Source organism: Panthera uncia, assembly GCF_023721935.1.
Source record: "Panthera uncia isolate 11264 chromosome B3 unlocalized genomic scaffold, Puncia_PCG_1.0 HiC_scaffold_1, whole genome shotgun sequence".
NCBI lineage: Eukaryota > Metazoa > Chordata > Mammalia > Carnivora > Felidae > Panthera > Panthera uncia.
In genome coordinates this window covers 76335552-76355246 of record NW_026057582.1, presented here as the reverse complement: position 1 = coordinate 76355246, position 19695 = coordinate 76335552, and the positions used below count along the sequence as shown (strand labels likewise).

The 19695-nt window shown below is 42.5% G+C and overlaps 1 protein-coding gene across 1 annotated transcript in view; it reads left to right on the top strand.

Moving 5' to 3' along the window:
- RYR3 (ryanodine receptor 3) overlaps positions 1-19695 on the top strand; it is a 367593-nt gene that overhangs the window by 229457 nt on the left and 118441 nt on the right. Inside the window, exons 44-46 of the mRNA XM_049611650.1 lie at positions 9798-9978; positions 11393-11501; positions 13926-14046. Coding sequence (XP_049467607.1) covers positions 9798-9978; positions 11393-11501; positions 13926-14046 — 411 coding nt within the window. The remainder of the gene's footprint in view (positions 1-9797; positions 9979-11392; positions 11502-13925; positions 14047-19695) is intronic.

Genomic DNA, 19695 nt, shown 5'->3' with positions numbered 1-19695 from the left:
CCTGGGTCTCATCCAGTCAGATGCTTGATCACCTGTCTTCTGCCACTCTCTGAGTGCTCTTTAGTGTCCCTAACTGTTCCTCACCATCATTGCTGAATTCCATTTTCTCTGAGGCCAGTGTCAGCATGTCCTCTAATAATCTCTTCCACTTTCTATCCAAATCTATCTGATTCTGGACCACGTGTCCAGAAATAATTCAGAGGTTCTATGGTAATAGGGACATTTTTTAAGTGTATTTTAAGGATTCATAAGTCTCCCTAAATTATCGCAGTAGACTATATGACACAAACCAAATCAAGGCAGAACTCGTTTATTCATCTTGGCCACCTTTTCAAGATCAAGAGCTTTATGAGTCATTTAGAGGGATTGTCTACAAAGGTTATGAAGGTAAAGGAATCCACTGGCTATGCACCTATCTAGATTGCCCACATTCCAACACTGATGTATGCTAGTTTCATATGACCAGATTGGGACTGAATAGACTTGCAGATCTGTAGTTGAAACGGTGGGAGTAGACTGTCACAGGGGAAAGCATGAAAAACAGAGAGATGGAACATAAGAGAAAGAAAAAGAATCTTAGTGAAGCCTTAAAGAAGGAGCAAGAGTGCTTTGAAAACAGCTGAGTGTTATGGAAGACTTTGGGCCCGAGAATGGAGTGTCTGAGGAGCCTACTGTGAAGGGCACAGTAGATAAAGATGCTTTAAAAAATCAGCCGGTTCATTTCCATCCATGTATTTATTAGAGTCAGAAGTGCACAACACTTACTGCTTTGCAAATGTAGGCACATTACTAAAACTTTCCTAGCTTCAGTTTTTTTATGTATGTTAAGTAGAGATAACAGTAGTATATACCTCACAGAGCTGTCGTAAGACTTAAATGAAATAATCTGTGGAAAACTTAGCACAGTGCCAGAAACATAGTAAGCCTGCAGTCATGTTAGTTGTCATTGTTGTTTATGATCCTTACAAGAGTATTAGGGCATTTGAAATGGAAAGACTCTAATAAATGGATTATTTGGGAGTCTCAAAGCCCTCTGTAAGTTTTTATGTCTAAAAGATGATTAGAAAGGACTTCCCAGCCCTTTTGTGGCATCTACACAGCAGTGAAAGATAAAGGTGTTATAGGTGATCATGGTAGATGATAAGAGTGGTCATGATGGGTAATGGTGGGTGGTGACAGGTGACGATGTTGGATGATGGTGAGGGGTAATATTGATGGGGGAGATGAGGGTTGAGTAGTGGTCATAGCAGGTTTTGGGGTGATTGAGGTGGGTGGTGGTTAGTGATGAGAAGTGCGGTGATGGTTGTGGGGGGTGATGAATGATGGTGGGTGGTCACAGTGGATGATGATGGGATGTGATGGTCGGGTGGTAGATTGCCATAGTGGGTGTAGGGGTTACTGTGGTGAGTGGTAGTGAGTGATGATAGAGTTAGTGAGGATGATGGTGGTGATGAGAGCAGCTGACACTTACTGAGCATTTACCATGTGCCAGGCACTGTTCAAAACGCTTTGGGATTGGGGGCACCTAGGTAGCTCAGTTGGTTAAGCGTCTGACTTCAGCTTAGGTCATGATCTCATGGTTCTGGAGTTTGAGCCCCACATTGGGCTGTCTGCTGTCAGCATAGAGCCTGCTTCCGATTCTCTGTCCCCCTCTCTCTCTGCCCTCCCACCCTTCCCCCATATTTGCATGCTTGCTCTCTGTTTCTCAAAATAAATAACTTAAAAAAATTGGGATGTGTTAACTTACATAATACAGAAATCCTAGGTATAGTTATCTTCCTTATTTTATAGAGAAAGACCCAGGTGCTTAGAAGGATTAAGTGCCTTGCCCAGAATCACACAGCTAGTAGGATGTAAAGCAGGATTTGAAGTAGGATTTGAAATAGAACAATTTGGCCCAAGAGTCCAAACATTACTCAACTATTGTGCAGTATTGTCTTGGTAGTGTAGTCCAATGAATGAATAAGGAGAAACAGCGTTTTCTCCTTTGAGATGTTCAAAAATTGTGGCATTATTTAATTACTGTTTGGCACTAATGTTTTGTTTTTTTTTTAAATTAAGCCAAATCAAAAGGTCTTGCCATATCAAAATAATAGAATTGGAAAATTCTAGCATTATTTTCCTAGTCTCTCTTAATGTTTGATTTAAATCTTGTTAAACAAGATTTGTCTTTAAAAGAACTTCTTGAGGCTATAATTTTCTCTGTTTTTTTATTAGGTTGCTCAGAAGCCTTGAGTTGTGTTTTACTGTGGGAGTAATGAAGTTGAGAGGCTTATATTTACCCAGCAGTTGTAAACTTTATAACCAGTCTAGACACAGCTCTGTCTAGGTATCCGATTAATCCCTTCCTAATGTAGATTCCAAGAAGGAAGATGTCTTACCAATCCACAAGAAGAAGGGAAAGTTATTTTGTGCTTTTTTTGAGTCCTTGGAGTATTTTAGTGATATCTTCCCCAGGCTATAAACTTAGTTGTGAGGGACACACTATTCCTAGCTTTGCTGAATATTTCCCTAGGCAGATTTGTCATCAGTGGACATAACTTGGGGATCCATTATGTGACACGTGAAGCGTATGTGAGGGGCTATGAGAAGTAATAAGAGACATGACCTAAAAGCCCTGACGTCATAAAGCAGGAAACAGAGCAAACCTAAGTGGAATTATCGGAAATGTACATGGAATAATTAGTAAAAACCTTGTAATCAACCATACCTGCCTACAGAGTGACACGTGGGACTACTGACATGCCAAAAGTGACAGTGCATATTGGAATCTGGTAGAGTGAATCTACGAATACCTGGGGAAAAAGGCAAGTGTTGAACAACATCTTGGAGAAACAAATGGACATAGTATAACAGAGTAGTGTGGTGAGAGCATACTGATTGGCTTGAACTAGGAAACATTAATCTTTTATTATATATCAATTTTATCTCAAGCTGGAAAAAAATTTTAAAGTCAAAAGCACCAAGTAGCATGGTACCTTTGAAGGGCACAGTAGATAAAGATGCTTTAAAAAATCAGCCGGTTCATTTCCATCCATGTATTTATTAGAGTCAGAAAGGATGTAATAACCACTCTTAGGTGTGATTGGTACTAAACACTAGGGATGATTAGGATTAAAATGTGTTAGACATTGTTCTTATGCTCACATTTATAATACAGTTGGAGGGGCGCCTGGGTGGCTCAGTCGGTTAAGCGTCCGACTTCAGCTCAGGTAACGATCTCACGGTCCATGAGTTTGAGCCCCGCGTCAGGCTCTGGGCTGATGGCTCAGAGCCTGGAGCCTGCTTCCGATTCTGTGTCTCCCTCTCTCTCTGACCCTCCCCCGTTCATGCTCTGTCTCTGTCTCAAAAATAAATAAACGTTAAAAAAAATTTAAAAAAAAATAATAATACAGTTGGAAAGAGTCAGCAAACTTTTGAAAAACTGACCAATAGTAAAAGATTTACATAACAGTTGAAGACAATTACAAACAACATCACAGTGTTCTATTCAGGAGACACTTCAGGCTGTTGTGGTGAGAGAAGATACAATATGGGTTACAAATGAGATATGGCTACTGGGGGTTGGGTACTTAACGTCTGAGTTATAGCTTCTATCCAATTACAAGACATGTAGAATCTCTTCTACCCCACCTTCCTCATTCTCCCAATGGACCTTCTTGAATCTCTGTGCCTGAGAAGAAAGAAACTGGTCATTGGGGTCAGGACGGGCTCATAGTGACAAAGACAAGGAAATGTGGCTCCATCTGTAGAAACTCAAAGTGAAACTATAAACGCCCAGAGATAGATGGTCAAAACAGCACAAGTAATAGAAAATAAATTACTCACATAAAGAAGCCAATGGCAAACAAATGCCCAGAGCACCAAAATGAGGAAATCTGACTGGGGCGAAAAGCTGTTTGGCCTTGTTATTTTCATGGTAAGTAAATTATTCAGCATTTCTCCCCCACTGCTGCTTGTGGGATCCCAGCAGTGGTGCTGGCTGAGCATTTTGGCATGAGCCCAAATGTCCTGAATCCATAGGTATATGGATTCTTTATCAATCATTTTCTTAATAACGATGGTAAATGAAGTTTGATACCTACATAATGTAGATTTTAACTGAAATAGTAAAACCAGGCTAAAGCTGCTTCATCAACATTATTCCCACAAAATGGCAGTATAATGATCCTACCCATCACAAATTGATTTTCATTAACTCAGTGAGAATGCTCATATTTAAAAGGTGGACTCTACCCTGTTATAACACACCTCAATTCTGACTCCAGGTTTCAGTCTTAGGCAAATTTTATTTAACATATTTCATGAAAAAGCCATGTGGATCCAAACTCTAGATGCATGGGCAACATTTTAGCATGATTCTAGCATTAAATACCAGTCTCTAAAATTTCTGGACTACTATACCAGTCCACCCTGCAAGGTTTTCATTCAGTCCCTTGGCTTTAAATTCCACATGTTTGCTCGTGATCCCCCCAGTGTACATTCCCATCCTTTTTTCTCTTCCCTGAGCCCCGGACTTGTGTAACCTGCTGCCTACTTGATGTTTCTACTTGAAGGATGAATAGGCATTTCAAATTTTGAACATCTTAAGGATTAATTTGTATATCTACCCTAAACTTGTTCTCTTAGATTCCCCATCCCCCTAGCTAGCACTACTGACTTTGCAAAACTCTTAGGTGGCATCTTTAATTCAGACTTTTTCCTTATCCCCACATTCAATCCACTTAAAATTCTGTAGATTCAATGTCTAAAAGTTACCTGAAAGCCATCGACTGATTTTTCTCCATCTTCACTGGCCACATCCTACCTCAAGCTATCATCATCTTCCACCTGGACCACTTCAGCTGCATAGAAACTGATTTCCCGGTTTCTACTCTTAGAAAGGCATTAATTGGCCTCTGCTGCACTATCTGCAAGATATTTGAGAAGCTCTGCTGCAGGTATATAGACCAGGTAGAGTTCCTCTGTTCCACTTATCTCATTCCAGGGTCTAGGCTTGGCCATCTTCCACAATACTTGTCCACTGGTCCTGCATCAGTGACTAGCAAGTAATGTGGGCTTACTGAATGGTTGAATTAATGACCAAATGGGCAAACAGTTCCTCATTTGCTCTCTGGCTGCCATAGTAGTTTATTGACCTATCCCTAGCTCCTCCCTCCACAGATTAGAAAGCCCTAAGGAGGAGATCGTATATCTTAAACACTTGCAATGACTTGGTTCATGCAAATTGCCGACAACCGTATTAAAGTTGTCACTTACAATTAAAAGGTATTGGGTCTTGCTCATCGCCCCTACCTTGTGATACTATAAGTTAAGACACTGTAGATGCATTCATGCTAGGCCTCCAGTGTTCGTTCTTCCTACAGTATGACTTGATGAAGGATATGTTCTTTTCCTTAAGACTAATTGAAATCTGAAGAAATGAACAACCCAGGTGCTTGTAAACAAAGGCTGACAGTTGATCTAGTAATACAGTAATGGATAGTGACCCTCAAACTTTCCATCCAGTCATTTCAAGTCTCTGCCTTGAGTCTCAATGGAGTCTGTTCATTTATTCAAAAATATTTTTGAATGCCTATTATGTGTCAGATGTTAACAAGATGCTTGAGCATACAGGGTTAGATAATGCAGACATAAGGCTCTGTTCTTATTACATAGACAATCTGGTGACAAAAACAGACACAAACTAATACAAACAATTTATTAATTATACTTGTGTTCAATGATTACAGGAAGAGGGCAGGGTGTTTGAGAAGACCAGGTCCTCTAGGGCTTCCAAGGATGAATGGGAGCTACCTAGGTCAAGGGTTTATGTTAGGGTAATGAGAAGGAAGAAGACATTCCAGGCAAAGGAATTTGAAACAAGGACTGTAGTTAGAATATTGAGAGTAAGAAAATCTACGGACTGTAGGTAAAATCATTGCAATAATACTAATCATCCCTGTGGTGAGAATGACTGCTTCAGGGTCAGATAAGGGGAGAATCACAGCCATTTCCATCTGACTTCTCAGGAATGTTGAAAAGAAGGTAGCAATGTAAAGATAGCGTTGAGAGCCTTTGAAGAAAGGCACTGAGAACATTCACACAGTTATTAAGCTCATTATTCATTTTGGAACTCAAGTAAAAACATTGTTTAAGCCCCTGGGCAAAACTAGTTTACCTCAGATCTCTTGCTCCCTTAAAAAAAATGCCCTCAAGGTCAGTATTCAGCTTCCCCACAGTGGATTTGTTTGACAGTCTGGTTTGCTGAGCTACAGGTAATTAGGAATAGAATGTACTCTCTCCTAATTATGCCATCTCCTCTACCTTCTGAAGCCATTGGAAATTCTCTTCCTCCGTCCTCTCTCCAATTAGCAACAATGGTTGCTTACAGTTCCTTCCTCGTGCAGGTTGCTCTCTGCATCCCCCACAGACGTCTACGATTTAGTAATCAAGAGATGGCTTTCTGGGTCAGTTGTAGCAGCTCACTTAATTAGCTTAGATTTGAAGCCCTGAGATTCAGATAAAATAAGGTTAATTTGGTGAATGAATTTCAATAGCAAGCTCAATATAGAACCCACGGTCTTAGTTTTTCACATTTTCTTGCACATGGTGGTCCATGTTCCATCTAACTCCATGATGCTGATCGCCGTGGCAAGAAGAGCTAGGTTGATTTCAGCATGCCGGTAAAGATCATGGCTGATCCACAAGTGTTTCCACCCTGAGAACTGAAAGAATCAGAGTATGATATTTAAATAAGTTTGAATAACAGGATGGGAGGTTTTTGGCCATTTTTGACACTTAAAATTTTACAGTTTTAGCTTCGTTATTCTTACAATGAAAAATGACAACTGGGAGTGTGGATATAAGTGACACCTGGTAAATTATAGAGGCCAACAACATTTGAAAGTAGTGAGCTGTGAATTGTATCTATAACTAAGATTATTTGCTCTCAAATATGTTGATTTTCCTGGTGCTTTTCTTTAAGTGTCCCTCCTGTATCCTGTATTAAACTGTATCAAATATAAATGCTAGGTTTGACTCATAGTTGACTCATAGGAAAACATGGCCTTAGGACTTGGCATCACTGTTGTATCTTCCACAGGTTGCGCAAAGTTGTTGAACATCTCCTTGGTTTCTCTCCTTCAGTGATTCTTTCCACCATACCATTACTGTGATTATTGTGCCCTTTTGCCATCTCCTAAGAATTTTCTTCACATGGATTCTGTTTTAATAAGATCAAATTCTTTTTTATATATTAGATGGAACTTGGAGGAAAGCCTCTTTTTTAAAATATAATTTATTGTTAAATTGGTTTCCATACAACACCCAGTGCTCATCACCCACTTTCCCCTCCCCCGCCCCCATCTACCCTTAGTTTGTTCTCAGTCCTTAAGAGTCTCTTATGGTTTCCCTCCCTCCCTCTCTGTAACTTTTGTTTTTTCCCCTTCCCCTCTCCCATGGTCTTCAGTTAGGTTTCTCAAGATCCACATATGAGTGAAAACATAGGATATCTGTCTTTCTCTGCCTGGCTTATTTCACTTAGCATAATACCCTCCAGTTCCATCCACATTGCTGCAAATGGTCAGATTTCATTCTTTCTCACTGCCAAGTAGTATTCCATTGTATATATAAACCACATCTTTATCCATTCGTCAGTTGATGGACATTTAGTCCCTTTCCATAATCTGGCTAGAGGAAAGCCTCTTTATAAGAATTTTAGTCTTGTGAAGGATTGAGCTATAAAACAGTAAATGCATGCCAGCAGACTATTTAAATTCAGTGTAATGAAAACTTTTCTGAATCCAGTTACACAGTTCTAAAACTTATATGGTGTATATTTAGAATCTTGAATTTCACCTGTACTTTAGACAGTTGGATGAGAAGAGGATGTCAGCAGGCTGAGCTCTAGGCCAGGACCACAGCTGGGTTGTACTGTATGCTCTCCCGGGCCATGAGTCAAATCAAGTGTGTTCAGGTGTGAGTTCACGTGAGAGCTGAGTACAAGCTAATCTGAAGCCCTGGGACAGCAAGCTCAGCCCCTTTGATTCTCTGGACATGAGGGAGAAATTTCTGTATGAGGTTACACTAATAGATTGACTCTAAAAAACTGGAAGTTGCATGAGTATCTCAACAGGGACGTGAGACCCAAGGAGATTGTGCACCATGCATACTTGCACACTGATTTGCTAAAAAGCTGGAATGAAAGCCAGGGCTTCTGAGTTCCCATTCTAATGCTCTGCTTACAACATGCCTCTAAGTTGATTCTTAAAAGTTTTCATTAAACAGAACTCCTGTGATAGTTTTAAAATATGTCTCTAAATTCTTCAGTGCATCTCCCTCCGAAAGATGGATGCTTCTCCCTTTGAGTGAGAGCTGGATTCAGTGAGTCACTTCCAGTGAATAGGATATGGCAGAAGTGACAGTATGTGACAAGGTTGTAAAAGGCATTGCGGCTTCTGCCTTACTCTCTCCAATCATTTCCTCTGTGGGAAGCCAGCTGGCATGTGGTGAGAACACTCAAGCAGCCCCACAGAGAGGTCACATGGTGAGGAGCTGAGGCCTCCTGCCAACAGCTGTCTGTGTGTGTGTGTGTGTGCGCGCGCGCTCCTGCGTGCGCACAGAAGCCAGTACTCCATGCCCAGTCAAGCCTTCGCGGGACTGCAGTGCTGGCTGACATTTTGGTAGCATCCTCATGGGAGATCCCATGCCAGGACCACTTAGCTCAATCACTCCCAAACTCCTGATCTACAGAAACTTTGTGGTAGCAAATAGTTATTGACTTAGCCTGCTAGGATTTGAAGTACTTTGATGCGAGAATAAATAATTAACACAGCAGTGTATCAAGAGGCAACCTCTGTTCTAGAACTCAGTCCCCCGAGAATATCTGATGATCTCATGGAAAAATTTTTCGTCAGCCTTCATCCAATACACAACATCAAAAAAGACTTTGCTCAGAGTCTTAGCCCAAAGATAAATTCTCAACACAAATTAAGATTTCATCTGAGACCGAAAGTGTGTTTCATGAAGTTGTCGGAACAAGCTGCAAAAACCGCTTTGGTACCAAGTATTCTCTCTGACGGGCACTGGCTGGACCCCTCCCTTAAGTTTTCCAGTTCCCCTGCTTAATCACTGCCTCAGGAAATTAACCCTGTCTCAGTAGTCCGTGTTCTTCCAAAGAGAAATGCCAGCAGAATACAGTTCTTCAACCTGCAGCTTCCCACAGAGGTACTTAGGAACAACCAAGACCGTTTTATCAAGTTGGATAAAGCTGGATAAATAATTTCAGAAAGGTCTGTCGTCCATCCACACAGACTTGGTTGTTCTGAAGTACGTGTTAATAGTCCATGAGAATACAGTTCATGAGCTACCATGTTATTTCCCTGGATGTTAATTGAAGCATGTCAGCTTAAGTTAACATTTTACCTCTTCTGGAGGAAGAAAGGAGATACGTTTTAGCAGCTTCTCATGGAGTTAGTAAACATGTCAGGTTCTTTGTCCTCTAAGTCAATTGTGACTGAATCAGTAATCTGTGGAACACTTGCTTTCTGAGGATCAAAATAGTAGTGAAAAGAATCACAGTACAAAAATCCCAAACTTAAAACTCAGATTCTGTTCTATGATGGTTAATCTTAATGCTTCAGAAAACAGATTTTGACCGAATTTATCAAAGCTCCCCTTTCTCTCCATCAGTATTACCTCCTAATTTTAAGAATGAGTGACACACTCAATCCAATACTGTTCTTCTCACCTCATCAGTTAGAAATAATTGGGGGTGTCCCTTCCAATGAAAAGGAAATAATGCCCCTTTTCCTTAGGTGAAAGTGTGGAAGAAAATGCTAGCGTCGTGGTCAAGCTGCTCATCAGACGCCCAGAGTGCTTCGGCCCAGCCTTGCGAGGTGAAGGAGGAAACGGTCTATTGGCAGCCATGCAGGGTGCCATTAAGATCTCTGAGAACCCAGCTCTCGACCTCCCCTCTCAGGGATATAAGAGAGAAGTGTAAGTGAATGGAATTGCCTTCTGGGCCTGATACAATTGGTGAGCTCCCAAATATTGTCAGTAAATGGATTATTAAGGAAGTGTCCATAGCTTCTCCCTAGTGGGGAAAGCACAGGTTCTTTACAGTTGTAGTTAAATCCTTTTAAATCACTTTGTCAAGCACACTGCCATCTTGACTCTCCCAAGTAAGGCTAGTGATCAGGATCACCTTCCCCCACCCCTTACATGTCTCCTCTTCTATTCTCTCTTACACCAACTGGCAGATCGAGCCATCTAAAAGCTCTTTCAGCCCCCACTGTTCCTCCCTTACAGCATCACTACAGGAGGAAGCTACAGAGACGAAAGGCTGGACCGGCCAAGGTTACGGCCACTGTCTCCCTCCAGCCCATTCCCTTTAGTGCTTAAACCTCAGTGCCTCATTCCTTACCTCACTTTTGCAGAGAGGTAGTACTCTCCGCTTTCCCTCCCAAAAGTGTTTTGATTTGATTCCTCAGGTAAAAAAAGAGAGCTGCACGGGGCCCCGGCATGACTCAGTCAGTTAAGTGTCCGACTCTTGGTGTCGACTCAGGTCATAATCTCACAGTTCATGAATTCGAGCCCCGCATCAGGCTCTGTGCTGACAGCAGGAAACCTGTTTGGGATTCTCTCTTCCTCTCTCTCTGTCCCTCCCCCCACTTCACTCTCTCAAAATAAATACATAAATTTTTTAAAAAGAGAGAGAAAAAGAGAGCTGTAGAATGTGAAAAATCACAGCATCAATAATCCCAGTATTTAAGGGTTCAGGATGTAGTTGGTGGGTTGGTGGACTGTCTTGTCCTTGTGTATTGACTAGTTCCCTTTCCTTTATTATAGCCTCTATATTAGACCCCAGAATCTAGAGAGTGGGTATAACCCCATAGGGGTACCTGTCTAGGCAGTTGGGGTTCATTTGCTTATTATTTGTTCTGGTAGGTGATCTGGTAGAATTAGAAAAAACCCAAAACATCAGCTGCTCCACCTTCCTCGTGTAGCATGAGAAGAAACAGAGGCCAGGGTCGTACAGCTTGTTACCAACAGAGCCAGGGCATGGACTTACTCCAATATGCTTTCCACGCACGTTCAGGGTGGAAAATGGAATGAAGAGTTGGTGGGAACTTTGGGAAATCCTGCTCCACTCCACGGGTCTGCAGGATCAGCTCATGTCAGTACTTAGGCCTTGAAGTTCAAAGGACCTAGGAATTCCGTGGACAAACGTTTGGGTCCTTTGAGCTTACTGAGTAAAACCACGTTGTTGGGAGGGAGGGTGTCCAAGGGAAAGGATATGTGACCCTTAGGATGAGCAGAGGGTTTCATTGTCCTGCAGTTCATGTCCAATAACATGGCCACACCTGCCAGGCTTCCTCACACCTTCCCCATGTTGGTTCTCTTTCCGCAGCACGGAGGACGGTGAATATGAAGAAGAGATCGTGCACATGGGCAATGCAATTATGTCTTTCTATTCAGCCCTTATAGATCTCCTGGGCCGCTGTGCTCCTGAAATGCATGTGAGTTCCCACTGGGCAACTTTGAGGGGCTTGAGCGAAAGAACACTGGAGATTTCCTGAACGTAATTTCTTCTTCAGTCTCTGGCATTTCTCTCAGTTCCTTTTAGCTAATAGAGTAGTTTCCACCTCTCATAGCTGATGCCACAGCCTTCTAAGGAATGATTCCTGAGCAAGTCCCTGTGTTGTGTGATTTCTCTGTGGCGCTAGTTGGGCACATCCTCCACATATTCCGTCTTAGAAGCCCCCCCAAAATTATGTTTCCATTCCATCAATTTGTCCAGAATGTGACCAACTTGATTCTTGACTGTGGCCACTGGTGCACTCCACATGGAAAATCATCTTTTCCCAATGCCCCATGGTGTTAGGCACCAGGAAGGCAGTCTCTTTCCCTGGCTCATGTGTGATTATTTCCCAGAGGTAAACTTTGCAGGCAAAAGGAAAAAAAAAAATAGATGCTTCTATTTTTATGGGATGACTTCTCATGCTTCCAGTTCTGTCCTAAAAAGTTATGTTCCTCCTCTTCCCTTTTCACCTCTGCTCAGGGATGAGCGAGAGTGACCTTATTTCACATAAGGCCTCACATGATTAGGAAAGGAGGAAATAATTCCATTTTCTATTAAAATAGAAAAGTTTAAAAAGTTTTTCATTAAAAAATGTACTTGGTCATTTCTTAAAAGAACTGTTTGATTTGCTCATTCAAGCCTCCGGTGCCTGCCTGCCTCTTACCGCATTTGGGTTAAGCCAGGGTATCTCTCAAACGTGGTTTGCAATGCAGATTGGGTTAATATAAACGGTGGTATCTAGTGTTGATGAGACTGTGTATTTGGTCATTGACAAGTTAACAATAGATATGTTGTATTTTTTTTTTAATTCTTACAAAAGACAGAACTCATTAAAATAGTGGCTTTCAAACTTTTTGACCAAAAAAAAAAATTGTTGTAGCCATAGTAAGAAATTTAATTTACCTTGCAACCCACCATATATATGTATATATGCATATATATATATATATATATATATATATGTATATATTCCAGAAACTAAATTTACCATTCCTACAGACACTGCACGCTAACATTTTCTTTTCTATACTAATCTACTTGATGCTTTTTAATGCAGGTCACAACTCCCTAATGTGATTTCACAGCCCACTAATTGGTCACAACCTATAGGTTAGGACACTGCACTAAAGTATCCAGTCTTCTCTTTCTTCCAGTATGTCATGGGCCTGCCTAAAACACAGTCTAGCCCATTTGCAAATCCATCTACAAGTGGGTAGGGAAACTATCCCAATGTGGAAGAATCCAGGTTAAAAGTACTGTGCATAGAAGAAAGTCTAAATCTTGCTAAGGGAGCCTGATCAGAATTCTTAACTGAGGATTCCGGTTCCTACTGTGATAAATCAGCCTCGTCCACATAAGCCCATCTTTCCATTTTTGTGCCTTTCAACAACTGAAGCTTTAAAGGGAGGAAGGGAAAAACTAGCATGTTCTACAGTCTTGGGGCAGGATGAGGGAGGTGTCAGTTCCCTCATCACTGGCCATCACTTGAGAAAGCAAGTTACACATTTGGCTTATTCTCACGAAGACGGCATTGTGGGACAGGTAAGCCATCAGAGCTGTTCCATCTGGGAAGGAGTTCCTTCCTTCCTTACTGCCCCTCTGGCTTGACAGTTGACACATAACCCTTCTCAGCACCCTTCCCTCAGGCTCCTACTCTATAAGTGGTGGTTGGAGGGGAGGAGCCATCATCACCCGTGCAGATTCCATCCTGAGCTCGTAACAGTTCAGTTTGCAGCTGAGAGCCTGTTCTCAGAAGCTTACCCACTGTCCTCATGTTCTGGATATGCACCTATACACACTGGTTGGCTCATTCATGATCGTATGGATCAGGTTATCCATCTCGGGATACCTCTGCTTAGACACTCACATTCTCTAGGACATTCTCTATCAATACCTCTTGCCCACCCCCAGCCCCAGCATTAATCAAACTTTTAGGAAGGTGAAATTCATAAGTAACTTCTATATTTTAGCTGAATTCTAAAGTCTGGAATTGTGGCCACAATGTCAACACTTCTGTCATGGCCACTGAGAATTCCGTGTATTGCAGTCACACTGAAAATCCCCAGCAGCCTGCACATTTACTGCAGAGACTTGATCCCATAACTGCATAACCACTGTAATCACAGCAAAGGAATCGAGTGACCTCCTTGTTCAGAGTTATTCCCTCAGTAGCACCTCCTCGAGAAAATCAAAAGAGAAAGCTCTCTTCTTTCCCCATGGCCATAAGTATCTATGGCAATTAGAGAAATACAGGAGTGTACCGACCCCTTAAGGAGAACTATTTCACTGCCAGAGGTTTGGAGGTGGGGTGGTGAGGGGTGTGGGAACTTCCTTTATGTCATTCTCCAACCCTGCATTGCAGCTTATCCAGACAGGAAAGGGGGAAGCCATCCGGATCAGGTCAATCCTGCGCTCCCTGGTCCCCACTGAGGACCTGGTTGGGATCATCAGCATCCCCTTGAAGCTGCCTTCCCTGAACAAAGGTAAGAGAAGCAGCTGAAGGCTGAGTTCTGCCAGTCTCCCAGGGGGCCACTCGCTCAGGGGCTGGACTGTGTACTGGTAGGTAGCCTGTCTTTCCAGGCTCCTACTCATGGGACAGGCAGCACTGGGAAAGGTTGCTCTTTTTCTGGCAATGAGGAATTCTCTCCTCCTGGCTCCAGCTAGCTGCTGTCTCCTCTGGTCTGCTGTCGGAGACTCCTGTACCCTTTTCCCCATGGGGAGGGCCAGTCTAGACCTCACAGTCCTCTGAGTGCTCTAACCCTCTGGAAGGAAGCTGATGGAATGGAACCAATGAAAGCTCTCACCTCAGCCTTCTTTCTCCTTTGCCTCAGTGTCCCCGGATTGTGCAGCCAGGTGGGCAGCAGACAGCTAGGGCCTGATTTAGGCTCCCTTCCACCACAGCCCCGTGAACCTCATGTCCATGGACATAAAGAGGTTTTCACCCAGTGCTACTTGCCAGATGACCTTTGGCATCGATCAATGTTAGCTTTGCAAAACCTATACTTTCCCAAAAGGATTCAATTTCTCCATGTCACTGCACTTGCTATCCAGGCAGTTTCCTCCTGGCAGTTGGAGGAATTGAAAAGATAACATGACTCTGACTATTACAGTGTTTCCCAAACTGGTGTTACACAGAACATTTTTGTAGAAAACCTTAATTGCTGTATGTGTTAAGAAGTTTGGAGTAATATAAGTTTGGGAAATGCCTTGGGATATATCACATTTTTTCCAGCATAATTGAGCTACAATATATAATATTATGTAAGTTTAAGGTATACAGTGTGATTTTGTGTGTGTGTGTATTTTGCAGGTGCTTACCACAATAAGTTTAGTTAACACATCCTTGACCTTACATAATTACCTTTTTTGTTGTTCTCTTGAGAGTATTAAAGCTCTACTCTCACAGCAACTTTCAAGGATATAATACAGTATTGTTAACTTAGTCACCATGCTATATATACCATTAGATCCCCGACTTACTCATCTTATAACTGAAAGTTTGTGCTCTTGGACCAGCATCTGCTCATTTACCCTCCCTCCCCCATGACCTGGTAATTATCATTCTACTCCATGTTTCTATAATTTGAGTGTTTTTAGATTATACATATAAGTGAGACCATACAATACTTGTCTTTCTCTGACTTATTTCACTTAACATAATGTCCTCAAGGTCCATTCATGTTACTGCCAATGGCAAGATTTCCTTCTTTCTTATAGCTGACTAATATTCCTGTGTGTGTGTGTGTGTGTGTGTGTGTGTGTGTGTGCATTTTCTTTATCCATTCATCCATCAACAGACACTTAGACTGTTGCCATGTCTTGGCTCTGATGAATAATGCCACAATGAACATACAGATGCAGATATCTCTTTGAGATGATGATTTTGTTTCCTTGGGGAATATACCCAGAAGGGGGATTGCTGGGTCATATGATAGTTCGATTTTTAATTATTTTGAGGCATCTTCATACTGTTTGCCATGGCACCTGCACCAGTTTACATTCCTACCAACAGTGCACCCGAGTTTCCTTTACTCCAAATCCTTGCCAGTATTTGCTATCCCCTGTCTTTTTGAAAATAGCAATTCTAATAGGTATGAGGTGATAGCTCATTGTGGTTTTGATTTGCATTTCCCTGATGATGAGTAATGTTGAGCACCTTCTTGAGCGCCTGTTGGTCATTTTCATGTCTTTAGAAAAATGTCTTTTCAAGCCCTTTGCCCATTTTTTTAAAGTGTGTTTGTTTAGAGAGAGACAGAGACAGTGCAAGAGGAGAGGGGCAGAGAAAGAGGGAGAAAGAAACCCAAGCAGGCTCTGTGCTGCCAGAGCAGAGCCCAACATGGGGCTCAAACTCATGAAACTGAGATCATGACCTAAGCCGAAACCAAGAGTCTGATGCTCAACCGGCTGAACCACCCAGGCACCCCTCAAGTCCTTTGCCCATTTTTAATTGGGTTTAGGGTCTTTTTCTTGTGAATTCTCTGAGTTCCTTATGTCTTTTGGATTTTAACTCCCTGTTGGATGGTTTGCAAGTATTTTCTCCTATTGTGTAGGTTGCTATTTCGCTTCATTGTTGGTTTTCTTTGCTGTGCAGGAGTTTTTTCTTTTAGGTAGTCCCACCTATTAATTCTTGGTTTTGTTGCCTGTGCTGTTGGTGTCATATACAAAAAAAAATATTTCCAAGACTGAAGTCAAGGAGTTTACCTTTTATGTTTTCTTCTAGGAGTTTTACAGTTTCAGGTCTTCCATTTCCTTAGTCCATTTTGAGGTAATTTTTGTGAGTGGTGTAACTATGGGTCCAGTTTCATTCTTTTGAGTATGAATATGTAGTTTCCCCCACCTTTTTTTGAAGAGACTGTCCTTTCCCCATTGAATATTTTTGGCTTCTTTGTCAAATATTAGTTGACCATATATGCATAGGTTTATTTCTGCCTCTCAACTGTATTCCATTGGTCTGTGTGTCTGGAATTTATCCATTTTTTCTGGGTTGTCCAATTTGTTGGTGCATAATTAAGCATAATAGTCTCTTGTGATTTTTTTATATTTGTGTGGTATCCATTATAACATCTCTTTTGTTTATAATTTTCTTTATTTGAGCCCTCTTGGTAATTCTAGCTAAATCTTTATCAACTTTATCTTTTCAAAAGTCAGGTATTAGTTTCGTTGATCATTTTAGTGTCTTTTCCATTCCTTATTTATTTCTGTTCTTTTTTTTTTTCCTTCCTTATGTATGGGAGTATTTTGGATCTAACTATATATTTATCCATATTACCAGTGTGTTTTATATTTTCATGTTATTGTTTAGTATCCTTTTATTTAAGCTTGAAGAACTCCTTTCAGGGGTACCTGGGTTGCTCAGTCAGTTAAGTGTCTGACTTTTAATTTTGGTTCAGGTCATGATCTCATGGTTTGTGGGATAAAGTCCCACATCAGGCTATGTGCTGACAGTATGGAGTCTCCTTGGGACTCTCTCTTTCTCCCTCTCTCTCTGCCCCTCCCCTTATTGTACTCCCTCTCCCTTTAAATAAGTAAATAAATAAATAAATGGGGGGAAAAAGGAACTCCTTTCTGCATTTCTTTTTTTTTTATTTATTGTTTTTTAACACTTATTTATTTCTGAGAGATCGCAAGCAAGGGTGGGGCAGAAAGAGAAGGAGACAAAGAATCTGAAGCAGGCTCCAGTCTCTGAGCAAGCTGGCGGCACAGAGCCTGATGTGGGGCTCAGGACCATGAACTGTGAAATCATGACCTGAGCCAAAGTCGGATGCTCAACCGACTGAGCCACCCAGGCGCCACTCTGTCAGCATTTCTTGTAAGGCAGGTCTAGTGGTGATGAATTTCCCCAGCTTTTGTTTGTTTGGGAAGGTATTTCTCTCACCTCCACTTATGAAAGACAACTTCACTAGGTAAAGTATTCTTGGTTGGCGTTTTTTTCATTTAGCGCTTCGCATGTATCATCCCATCTCTCCTAGCTTGTTGCAGAGTTTTTCTGCTGAGAAACATACCGATAGCCTAATGGGGGTTCGCTGGTGTCGGTGAAATTTTTTCTTTTGCTGCTTTTACAATTCTTTTTGCCTTTGATTTAGACAGTTTTAGTATAATGGGTCTTGGAAAAGATCATTTCAGATTGAAATTAAAAGGTGAAATTATTAGCTTCATGAACTTGGATGTTCACAGATCTCTCTGGGTTTGGGAAGATCTCAGTGGTATTTAAATAAGCTTTCTCCTTCTTTGCCCTCTCTTCTCCTTGTGGGACTTGAATGATGCGTAGATTGTTCCTCTTAATGGTGTCCCATAAATCCTATAGGCTTTCTTCATTTTCATCCTTTTTTCTTTTTGTTCCCCTTAATGGGAAATGTCAAATGATCCTTTAATTTCATGGATTCTTCTGCTTGGGCCAGGGTGGTGTTGAAGTGCTCTACACAATGAATTCTTTCATTCAGTCACTGTATTCTTGAGCTGCGAAATTTGTGTTTGTTTCTTTATGTTTTTGACCTCTGAGCACCTTGAGAATAATTCTTTTGAATTCTTTGCCAAGTAATTCATGTGTCTCCATTGTCTTTGGGGTCGATTACTAGAAGTTTACTGTGTTCCTTTTGTGGTGTCCTGTTTCCCTTCTTTGTTGTGATACCTATAGCCTTGCACAGATACCTGCACCCTGGGAGAAGCAGTCGCCCCTTCACACTTCATGGACTGACTTTGGTAAGGAAAGACCCTCACCTGCAGGTGGGGGCGTGTTAGAGTGTGCTGTGACCCCAGATCTCGTGGGACAGGGCACCAAGCACAGATGTGTGCTTTGGCTTTAGATCTGGGGCTTGGGGGGCATGATGTCTTGGCAGCTCAGGCCACTGCGGTCCACCACACTGATAATTATGCGGTCCTTGGCAAGTCCTGCTGGAGATCCTCAGTAGCTGCAAGGGCTATTGGGATCCTCGGCAGTGAAGTCCATATCTAACAACTAGGAAGAAGGTAGGCAGTGGTGGTAGCTGGAGCCGGTGATGTGTACACTCTGCTGCAGGGACCAACTGCAGGTGCCTGTGTAGTGGCACAGGCCAATTGCAGACACACGTGGAGTGGCAGGAGCCAGGGTGAGCAGCAAGTATCAGGGCAAACCGTATGGAGGCACTAGCACCTGCGGGGACCCTGGCTGTCAGCATGCATGCCTGTGGCTGCAGGGTCTCACCACAGGTGCACAGCAGTGGTAGCCAGTGACAAGACTCAGGCCAGTGAGATGCAAGTTCACAGTTGAAGGTGCCAACTGAGATGAGCCCAGCAGTGCAGGCCACTGACCGGAGGCAAGGCCAGAGCTGGGCCCACAAGCAGCTGGTTGTCTGCATGGGGCCCCGGTTGTCTGCATGTACTCCCGTGGCCGCAGGATCTTACCACGGGTGTACGCATGGAAACAGAGGCCAGTGATGGAAGTCTTCCCAAGTGTGCCCACGATGGTGGGTATCAGCTGCAAGGGTCTGGGCTGGCATCTTGAATCAGTACAGCTGCAGAGCCCAGGACTGACTGCCAATGCAGATCAGGGTTCTGGCATTGAGAGAGATGGGAGTGAGAAAAGACCCAGGTGGCTGGGCATCTGCAAACACAAAACCTGGGAAACCTGCCAGGGTTTCACGGTGGCTAATGCTGGATGTTGGTTTCTTCACTGGCAAGAGCTGCTGGGGTCCTCTGCAGAGCAGGTCACTGGTGACCACAGTGACTCCCACTGCCTGGTTGATACAAGTGGCCCCTGCCCTTCTTTCTTTTCCTGAGACCTCTCCCTTCACTGGGCTCTAGCTGGGGTGAGACAGAAGGTATCCTTCATGTAGCTCCCCAAAAGGTAAAGGAGATGATTGTTCACCCCATTCTCTTTACCCAGTGAAGGGAACTCTTTCTAGATGAGCAGCTCCTGCTTGGCCCTGAACAATGCCAGCCTGGGATAATGCCGGCAAAATGTATCCTTACTTTCTTGTGCAGTGATTCTCAGGTTTTTTGTTCCACTGTGTTACTGAAGTTTCTCACGTTGACTCCTGGCTTCTCCCAGTGCTGTTTTTGTTCATGGATAGCTAATTGTTGATCTTTGTGGGTCTCTTACTTCTCAGTCTTGGTAATATCAATCTCGAAAATGTTGTGCTTATCATGAAGAACAA